An 11,202-nucleotide genomic window follows, 5' to 3' on the forward strand; every position below is an offset into this window, starting at 1 on the left:
TATAGTATAGTATGTGGTATAGTATAGTATAGTATAGTATAGTATGTGGTATAGTATAGTATAGTATAGTATAGTATGTGGTATAGTATAGTATAGTCTGTGGTATAGTATAGTCTGTGGTATAGTATAGTATAGTATAGTATGTGGTATAGTATAGTATAGTATAGTATAGTCTGTGGTATAGTATAGTATAGTCTGTGGTATAGTATAGTATAGTATAGTATGTGGTATAGTATAGTATAGTATAGTATAGCCTGTGGTATAGCATAGTATAGTATGTGGTATAGTATAGTATAGTATAGTATAGTCTGTGGTATAGTATAGTATAGTCTGTGGTATAGTATAGTATAGCATAGTATAGTATGTGGTATAGTATAGTATAGTCTGTGGTATAGTATAGTATAGTCTGTGGTATAGTATAGTATAGTATAGTATAGTATGTGGTATAGTATAGTATAGTCTGTGGTATAGTATAGTATAGTCCGTGGTATAGTATAGTATAGTATAGTATAGTCTGTGGTATAGTATAGTCTGTGGTATGGTATAGTATAGTATGTGGTATAGTATAGTATAGTATAGTATAGTCTGTGGTATAGTATAGTATAGTATAGTATAGTCTGTGGTATAGTATAGTCTGTGGTATGGTATAGTATAGTATAGTATAGTATAGTCTGTGGTATAGCATAGTATAGTATAGTATAGTATGTGGTATAGTATAGTATAGTATAGTATAGTCTGTGGTATAGTATAGTCTGTGGTATGGTATAGTATAGTATAGTATAGTCTGTGGTATAGTATAGTATAGTATAGTATAGTATAGTATAGTATGTGGTATAGTATAGTATAGTCTGTGGTATAGTATAGTATAGTCTGTGGTATAGTATAGTATAGTATAGTCTGTGGTATGGTATAGTATAGTATGTGGTATAGTATAGTATAGTATGTGGTATAGTATAGTATAGTCTGTGGTATAGTATAGTATAGTATAGTATAGTATAGTATAGTATAGTCTGTGGTATAGTATAGTCTGTGGTATGGTATAGTATAGTATAGTATAGTATAGTATGTGGTATAGTATAGTATAGTATGTGGTATAGTATAGTATAGTCTGTGGTATAGTATAGTATAGTATAGTATAGTCCGTGGTATAGTATAGTCTGTGGTATGGTATAGTATAGTATAGTATAGTATAGTCTGTGGTATAGTATAGTATAGTCTGTGGTATAGTATAGTATAGTATAGTATAGTATGTGGTATAGTATAGTATAGTCTGTGGTATAGTATAGTCTGTGGTATGGTATAGTATAGTATAGTCTGTGGTATAGTATAGTATAGTATGTGGTATAGTATAGTATAGTCTGTGGTATAGTATAGTATAGTATAGTATAGTATAGTATAGTATAGTATAGTCTGTGGTATAGTATAGTATAGTATAGTATAGTCCGTGGTATAGTATAGTCTGTGGTATGGTATAGTATAGTATAGTATAGTATAGTCTGTGGTATAGTATAGTATAGTCTGTGGTATAGTATAGTATAGTATAGTATAGTCCGTGGTATAGTATAGTCTGTGGTATGGTATAGTATAGTATAGTATAGTCTGTGGTATAGTATAGTCTGTGGTATAGTATAGTCTATAGTATAGTATAGTATAGTCTGTGGTATAGTATAGTATAGTATAGTATAGTCTGTGGTATAGTATAGTCTGTGGTATGGTATAGTATAGTATAGTATAGTATAGTCTGTGGTATAGTATAGTCTGTGGTATGGTATAGTATAGTATAGTATAGTATAGTCTGTGGTATAGTATAGTATAGTACCTGTTCTCAGTCTCCAGTATGTCCAGCAGCTGGGTGATGTTGGGGTGTCTGATCATCTGTTGGATATGACCCTCTCTACGGAGGTTCTTAGTCACATACGAGTCCTTCTTCGCCTTCCTCTTATCTATGACCTTTACTGCAACCTGGGAGAGAAGGAGGGAAGGAAGGAAGGAAGGAGGGAGAAAGGGAGGGAGGGAGGGAAGGAAGGAAGGAAGGAAGGAAGGAAGGAAGGAAGGAAGGAAGGAAGGAAGGAAGGAAGGAAGGAAGGAAGGAGGGAAGGAAGGAGGGAGGGAAGGAAGGAGGGAGGGACGTAGAGAGGGAAGGAGAGAGGGAAGGATAGAGGGAGGGAAGGAAGGAGGGAGGGAAGGAAGGAGAGAGGGAGGGAGAGAGGGAGGGAGAGAGGGAGGGAAGGAAGGAGGGAAGGAGAGAGGGAGGGAAGTAGAGAGGGAAGGAGAGATGGAGGGAGGGAAGGAATGAGGGAAGGAAGGAGGGGGGAAGGAAGGAGAGAGGGAAAGAGAGAGGGAGGGAGGGAAGGAAGGAGGTGATAGAGAGAAAAATAGGAAGATCAGTCTCTAGACCTAGACTATAGACATAGGGCAGCCTGACCATTGCACTCCGTGAGATATCATTAAAAACTTTACCCATAGAGAATGGACCAGGAGGCTGGTGTAAATGTGAAACAGGCACGGAACGAAGAGGTGGATGGGACAGAGAGAGAGAGAGAGAAGCCCTCCTGTATATAGTAACCTGTCCTGGTCTGTCTCCATTCCCTCCTGTATATAGTAACGTGTCCTGGTCTGTCTCCATTCCCTCCTGTATATAGTAACCTGTCCTGGTCTGTCTCCATTCCCTCCTGTATATAGTAACCTGTCCTGGTCTGTCTCTGTCACTACAGCAGCTGCCTCCAGCACGTCTAACACACTATACCAATAGAACCTGCAGGTGTGTGTGTGTGTGTGTGTACCTTCATTAATATCTTTTATAATAGAGGTGGAAGCGTGTGTGTGTGTGTGTGTGTGTGTGTGTGTGTGTGTGTGTGTGTGTGTGTGTGTGTGTACCTTCATTAATCTATTTTATAATAGAGGTGTAAGCGTGTGTGTGTGTGTGTGTGTGTGTGTGTGTGTGTGTTCAGCATGAGAGGTTTCTAGTATATATGTGGTGAATAAGGGACATTAACTAACCATTTGGCCTCCCTTTCTCCACCGATAGAGGAGGGTAAGGTTTGCTTCACACTCAGTTTATAACGGTTCACAGACTCTCTAACACACACACACACACACACACACACACAGACAGAAAGAGAGAGGTGCGTGTGGATGTTAGAGCCTCTTCCATGTCCCAGATTTAACGGTCTGTCTGCCTGCCTGTCTGCCTGCCTGTCTGTCTGCCTGTCTGCCTGCCTGCCTGTCTGTCTGTCTGTCTGTCTGTCTGTCTGTCTGCCTGCCTGTCTGTCTGCCTGCATGTCTATCTGCCTGCCTGTCTGTCTGTCTGCCTGCCTGTCTGCCTGTCTGCCTGTCTGCCTGTCTGTCTGTCTGCGTGTCTGTCTGGTTAATCTTAAAATACCCTCTAAGATACTTCACATAATGGCTAATCTTCTTCAAACAATTAAACACAGCTCTCTCTCCAATTAATGTGAACACAAATAAGCCTCCCACTACCTCCCACTGTCTCCATCCCTCTACCTCCCACTGTCTCCATCCCTCTACCTCCCAATGTCTCCATCCCACTACCTCCCACTCTCTCCATCCCACTACCTCCCACTGTCTCTATCCCACTACCTCCCACTGTCTCCATCCCACTACCTCCCAATGTCTCCATCCCACTACCTCCCACTCTCTCCATTCCACTACCTCCCACTGTCTCTATCCCACTACCTCCCACTGTCTCTATCCCACTACCTCCCACTGTCTCTATCCCACTACCTCCCACTGTCTCCATCCCTCTACCTCCCAATGTCTCCATCCCACTACCTCCCACTCTCTCCATCCCACTACCTCCCAATGTCTCCATGCCCCTAAATCCTCCCACTGTATCCATCCCACTACCTCCCACTGTCTCTATCCCACTACCTCCCACTGTCTCCATCCCTCTACCTCCCACTGTCTCCATCCCTCTACCTCCCACTGTCTCCATCCCACTACCTCCCACTGTCTCCATCCCTCTACCTCCCACTGTCTCCATCCCTCTACCTCCCACTGTCTCCATCCCACTACCTCCCACTGTCTCCATCCCACTACCTCCCACTGTCTCCATCCCTCTACCTCCCACTGTCTCCATCCCTCTACCTCCCACTGTCTCATCCCTCTACCTCCCAATGTCTCCATCCCACTCTCTCCATCCCACTACTTCCCAATGTCTCCATGCCCCTAAATCCTCCCACTGTCTCCATCCCACCACCTCCCACTACCTCCCACTGTCTCCATCCCTCTACCTCCCGCTGTCTCTATCCCACTACCTCCCACTGTCTCCATCCCACTACCTTCCACTACCTCCCACGGTCTCCATCCCACTACCTCCCACTGTCTCCATCCCACTACCTCCCACTGTCTCTATCCCACTACCTCCCACTGTCTCCATGCCCCTAAATCCTCCCACTGTCTCCATCCCTCTACCTCCCGCTGTCTCTATCCCACTACCTCCCACTGTCTCCATCCCACTACCTTCCACTACCTCCCACTGTCTCCATCCCACTACCTCCCGCTGTCTCCATCCCACTACCTCCCACTGTCTCCATCCCACTACCTCCCACTGTCTCTATCCCACTACCTCCCACTGTCTCTATCCCACTACCTCCCACTGTCTCCATCCCACTTCCTTCCACTACCTCCCACTACCTCCATCCCACTACCTTCCACTACCTCCCACTACCTCCATCCCACTACTCCCACTGTCTCCATCCCACCACCTCCCACTGTCACCATCCCACCACCTCCCACTGTCACCATCCCACCACCTCCCACTGTCTCCATCCCACCACCTCCCACTGTCTCCATCCCACCACCTCCCACTGTCTCCATCCCACCACCTCCCACTGTCTCCATCCCACCACCTCCCACTGTCTCCATCCCACCACCTCCCACTGTCTCCATCCCACTACCTCCCACTGTCTCTATCCCACTACCTCCCACTGTCTCCATCCCACTACCTCCCACTGTCTCTATCCCACTACCTCCCACTGTCTCTATCCCACTACCTCCCACTGTCTCTATCCCACTACCTCCCACTGTCTCTATCCCACTACCTCCCACTGTCTCCATCCCACTACCTCCCACTGTCTCTATCCCACTACCTCCCACTGTCTCCATCCCACTACCTCCCACTGTCTCCATCCCACTACCTCCCACTGTCTCTATCCCACTACCTCCCACTGTCTCCATCCCACTACCTTCCACTACCTCCCACGGTCTCCATCCCACTACCTCCCACTGTCTCCATCCCACTACCTCCCACTGTCTCCATCCCACTACCTCCCACTGTCTCTATCCCACTACCTCCCACTGTCTCTATCCCACTACCTCCCACTGTCTCCATCCCACTTCCTTCCACTACCTCCCACTACCTCCATCCCACTACTCCCACTACCTCCCACTACCTCCATCCCACTACTCCCACTGTCTCTATCCCACTACCTCCCACTGTCTCCATCCCACTACCTCCCACTGTCTCTATCCCACTACCTCCCACTGTCTCCATCCCACTACCTCCCACTGTCTCCATCCCACTACCTCCCACTGTCTCTATCCCACTACCTCCCACAGTCTCCATCCCACTACCTCCCACTGTCTCCATCCCACTACCTCCCACTGTCTCCATCCCACTACCTCCCACTGTCTCCATCCCACTACCTCCCACTGTCTCCATCCCACTACCTCCCACTCTCTCCATCCCACTACCTCCCACTGTCTCTATCCGTCTACTATTATCTACCACCTAGATAACTGCTGACATCAGATCAGTAGATATCTACTGTTTATAGCTGACATCAGATCAGTAGATAACTACTGTTTATAGTGGGGGTATGCTGGGGGAGGGGAGACAGAGAGTGGGGGTATACTGGGGGAGGGGAGACGGAGAGGGGGGGGTATACTCGGGGAGGGGAGACGGATAGGGGGGGGTATACTGGGGGAGGGGAGACGGAGAGGGGGGGTATACTGGGGGAGGGGAGACGGAGAGGGGGGGTATACTGGGGGAGGGGTGACGGAGAGGGGGGGGTATACTGGGGGAGGGGAGACGGAGAGTGGGGGTATACTGGGGGAGGGGAGACGGAGAGGGAGGGGTATACTGGGGGAGGGGAGACGGAGAGGGAGGGGTATACTGGGGGAGGGGAGACGGAGAGGGAGGGGTATACTGGGGGAGGGGAGACGGGGGGGTATACTGGCGGAGGGGAGACATACTGGGGGAGGGGAGACGGAGAGGGGGGGGTATACTGGGGGAGGGGAGACGGAGAGGGGGGGTATACTGGGGGGGGGGAGACGGAGAGGGGGGGGAGATACTGGGGGAGGGAGGACAGAGAGTGGGGGTATACTGGGGGAGGTATACTGGGGGATTGGAAGAGGAGAGGAGGGGAGACAGGGCGAGTTAGGGGGAGAGGAGGGGAGACAGGGCGAGTTAGGAGGAGAGGAGGGGAGACAGAGCGAGTTAGGAGGAGAGGAGGGGAGACAGGGCGAGTTAGGAGGAGAGTAGGGGAGACAGGGCGAGTTAGGAGGAGAGGAGGGGAGACAGGGCGAGTTAGGAGGAGAGGAGGGGAGACAGGGCGAGTTAGGAGGAGAGGAGGGGAGACAGGGCGAGTTAGGAGGAGAGGAGGGGAGACAGGGCGAGTTAGGAGGAGAGGAGGGGAGACAGGGCGAGTTAGGAGGAGAGGAGGGGGGACAGGGCGAGTTAGGAGGAGAGGAGGGGAGACAGGGCGAGTTAGGAGGAGAGGAGGGGAGACAGGGCGAGTTAGGTGGAGAGGAGGGGAGACAGGGCGAGTTAGGGGGAGAGGAGGGGAGACAGGGCGAGTTAGGGGGAGAGGAGGGGAGACAGGGCGAGTTAGGAGGAGAGGAGGGGAGACAGGGCGAGTTAGGAGGAGAGGAGGGGAGACAGGGCAAGTTAGGAGGGGCTTCTCAGCCCAGGGGCCATCTGAACAACTGTTGTTTACCTTCTCTCAGACAGGCACAGGGGTAAGGGGCGGGGGGTGGAGGAGGGGGGAATGAGGTCATACGGGGAAAGTGGGTTACATACATTCAAAACAGATTCATCATACACAACATGTGTTATCTCCTTGACCTCCCCCGCTTCCTCTGTAATAATATGATCCCCCACACGTTTCTCTGCACCCCAGACACTGACCCCCCCACCCACCCACCACCATATAAGGCCGTTGTTTCCAGTGATGCCTCCATCCTCTCCCGTCCTTTAGCCTTCCCATTCAGTATCAACCTCCTCTGCTCTGTCTCTCACGGCCGTGCCTGTCCTATCACAAAGCACCCCTCCTTCCTTACTACTGCCGCTGATGTAATACACCCCCCCCCCCTGCCTCCCGTAGTAGACGACCCAGAGAGCAGCGCTGCACCCCTCCTCTCTCCCCTCCTCTCTCCTGACTGTGATTGCCAAGTGTTTGCATCATCCATACAAAGGGAACAAGGGAAGGAGAAAAGAGGAGTGTTTTCTCTCTCTCTCTCTCTCTCTCTCTACAGCAACAGAGTGAAAGGGGTACGAGGGGGGGGGGGTCTATTTCTTTAATATTCTAAATAGGAATTTCAGGACACACACACACACACACACACACACACACACACACACACACACACACACACACACACAGTGAGAAAAACACACACACACACACACACATTGTGAAAAACACACACACATATACACACACACATTGTGAAAAAAACACACACATATACACACACACATTGTGAAAAAAACACACACATACACACATTGTGAAAAAAACACACATACACACACACACACAGTGAAAAACACATACAGACACGCGTGCACACACAGTGAGGAAAAGGGGTATGTGTTTTTGTAATATGCTAATGCATTTGGCTGCACCTCAAAAGCACAGAGAGCCCAGAGAGACAAAGGCAACCAGTGGCCAATGGTAGCCCATATCACAGCCGTGCGTTGACGACGAAACACACACACACACACACAGTGTGAAAAAAACACACACATATATACACACACACACACACACAGTTATCAAAGACATCATTTCATATGTAAGTACCCGCGCCACTTTCTCATGGGCTGGTCTATTCATTAGGACAGTCTCGGTCTGTTTCAGAGGAGGAGATCTCTCTAGAGAGCACAGGTCAACACAACACAGCACAGCTCAACACAGCACAGCACAGCTCAACACAGCTCAACACAACACAGCACAACACAGCTCAACACAACACAGCACAACACAGCACAGCTCAACACAACACAACACAGCTCAACACAACACAACACAGTACAGCACAGCACAGCTCAACACAGCACAGCTCAACACAAAACACAGCACAGCTCAACACAGCACAGCTCAACACAAAACACAGCACAGCTCAACACAAAACACAGCACAGCTCAACACAACACAGCACAGCACAGCTCAACACAGCACAGCACAGCCACTACCCACCACATGGTACAGAACAGGCACTACACTAAATATTGATAATATTCAAGCTGTGTTTTGGGCAGGAGAGTGTGTGTGTGTACACTCCCACTGTGCTGATTAACATCCCTGCTATAGGAGACCATTCATAATGAATGTGTCCTTATTACAATAAACAGGGTTGCATGTGTACATCATACCTCGTGTCATTATGAGTTGTGAAATAAGGTAGCATCGGGTTATTGTTACAGGTTTTGATTTTTCCATTGATGTTTGAGGTTACACATATAGCTCGTTAGCACATATAGCTCGTTAGCACATATAGCTCGTTGGCACGTAGGGCGCACCGATTGATGTCACCTCTTCAGTCAGTATGTGTTACACCTGTGCTGGTTGTCATCTCGTTAATGCCTTGAGAGATGTGGAGAGTCAACACCTTTAGTTGGCTCTCCCTATAAAGCAATCCTTTATATTATTTTGCGATCCCTTTTAGGCGTGCTTCCTGTCTTTAAGTTTGCTGTGGGAGTTTTTTTCTTTTGTTTGCCTCTTCTCGGGCAAATTTAGTGGATGCTCATGGTGGGTGTATTTTAGGTCCCAGTTGTTGTTGCTAAGTCAATTTTCAAAACCCCACCTGTTTTGTTTTGATTGTTGGTCAGTGACTCTTTGTTAGTTCCCTCTTCTGTTTCAGCGACATTTAATTTATTGTTGCTGGGGAACGTATCATTATCGACCCCGACAAAACATTCTGACTATGTACGTGACTACGTCATCTATCCGCTGCAGCGATTTGCCATTCTATAGTACATTAAACGTGGCAGAATATATCAATGGCATGACATCACATTGGAATGTGAAGTGGCTATTTACATGTTTAAGTGTTTAATAGGAGGCTATTGTAACCATGTTATAATTAGGTAATTGTGTAATCTAATTTAAGCAGCTACTAAAGTTGTCAAAATGTCTAATACATTCTATAGCAAGATTGGTCACTTACATTTCAACATCCAAAATAATGATTTTTTGCATGGCAAAATGGGACGATTTCTATCACTCTTGTAACTTTAGAGAAACGAACCAAACAAAGCCCAACAAATGTATCCAAATGTATCCATCCATCAACAACAACTTAACTTTAATTTCCAGTACTGTCAACTAGCCTACCTTCTCTCCGGTCATGGCATGAAGTCCCTCTCGGACTTTAGCGAAGGAGCCCTCTCCAAGTTTCCTCCCGATCAAGTAGTTTCCCACACGCTTGGTATGGTAGAAGTTCCGCAGGATATCCACGGCAGGACTGCTTAGGGAAGCCGGGACCACGTTCTCGTTGTTGGGGGTAGAGGCGGGGGCTTTACCCCCGTGTAACCGGGGACTGTCAACCACCATGTCGAAGTCAGCGGCTGGCATAACCGCCTCTGTCAAACTACAAACGGTTTGTTTTGGTTTGAGCCGGTATGTTTTTGTTCCTCGCTCTCCTCTGCGCTCTAAACGGGGTCTGTCATGTATGTGAAGTGCATCTGAAGTAAACGTCTGCCTGTCCGGTGCCCAGTCACAAATAGTTGTAAATACTTAACGGAAATCCGAGCTAACCTGTTCAATCTAGAAGCGACGGCATGTTTGCGAGCAGTTTCTTGAGATTGTTCAGAGATGACGCGTCCAAACGTTTTCAATCACTTTATGTAACGGTCCCTTGTAGAGAATATAAATAAAAAATGGGCTTTTTGACTGAGGAAAAAATATAAATATTGCAAAACGTTGTTAAAAAAAGACTAGAAATCGGTGTAAATATCCTTAAATCCTGCGAGAAACAAACGAAAGTGTTGTTCATTCAACTTCTCTCTCTGTCACTCTCTCAAACTGTTCTATAATGAGCGCTCCTTTGCGTTGGGTGATTACTGAATAGACTGTTGAATGTGAAACACGCTGTTTGGTTCGAAGCGACTTTCCCGGTTCAGTGGGTGGGCGTTAATTGTTTGTGTGAAAAAGCTCCCCGACTTGGTAACCGGGCTGAACTGTAATCCTATCAGAGGCGGCGGCGGGAGGAGACGTGAGATCCAGAGACCCAAACCCCGCCCTAAGACCATGCTTCTTCTCCGTCTCTCCTCATCTCCAAATACAGCAGCTCTCCCTGCAAGCTCAAACAAAGCCAGGTCTAACTCACCCGGAGACTGGCTACAGGGATGATATCATAATGCTTTCTCTCTGCCCTGATTGGAAGGTGACTCCTGGTAGTTTAAAGAACACGGACTTTGATTAATGAGCCTATTGATTTTTCTTGCTGTCTGGAGAAAGATTGACCCCTTCTCCTTCACCTAAAAGGGACTTGTCTTCAAAACAGATAGACAGAATAGCCTACACCATGAGGTTATTTTATTAGCCATTCATATTCTTAACTGATAGGATTTCAGTTCAGCCCGGGTACCTTCTGTAGGCACTATATGCAAATGTAGGGGCGTGTGTTGCATGTTCTTCTAGGAACAAAGAATCTGTTGATTTATGAAGTGGTATGTTGCGTAAAAGGGTTGTGCCTCTCCATTCCAAGTGTTCTGATGACACAATAACAAGTGGTCTCTGCGTGCCAATAACCAAATGAGCTACACACCCACGTGCTTGTTTTCTTGATCTCAAGAAAACAACTGTCTGCGGGCTAAATTATACTCTCACACAATGATATTTGCTTTTTTTAAATTTAATTTTATTTATCAGTGCCTTATTTTCTTTGTCAACTCCATACATCTATTGCATCAGATACACATCTTCAACATGAAAGCAATAACACACAGTTCATGGT

At 47.3% G+C, this 11,202-nt stretch overlaps 1 protein-coding gene across 3 annotated transcripts in view; it reads right to left on the minus strand.

Moving 5' to 3' along the window:
- The window catches only part of hunk (hormonally up-regulated Neu-associated kinase), a 36,937-nt gene extending 26,054 nt beyond the window's left edge, over nt 1-10,883 (minus strand). For 2 of the 3 annotated variants that reach the window (XM_090226356.1, XM_090226358.1), the window contains exons 1-2: nt 9,579-10,869; nt 1,820-1,962 (exon numbers count right to left, since the gene is read on the minus strand). In XM_090226356.1, coding sequence (XP_090082482.1) covers nt 1,820-1,962; nt 9,579-9,818 — 383 coding nt within the window. In that variant the 5' untranslated portion in view covers nt 9,819-10,869. Of the gene's footprint in view, nt 1-1,819; nt 1,963-9,578 lie in introns of all 3 variants that reach the window. The other variant, XM_090226357.1, reaches the window with a different exon arrangement.
- Nucleotides 10,884-11,202: the final 319 nt, after the last annotated feature.

The sequence above is a fragment of the Oncorhynchus mykiss genome, chromosome 29, assembly GCF_057628025.1.
Source record: "Oncorhynchus mykiss isolate SJ-2025 chromosome 29, ASM5762802v1, whole genome shotgun sequence".
Taxonomy (NCBI): Eukaryota; Metazoa; Chordata; class Actinopteri; order Salmoniformes; family Salmonidae; genus Oncorhynchus; species Oncorhynchus mykiss.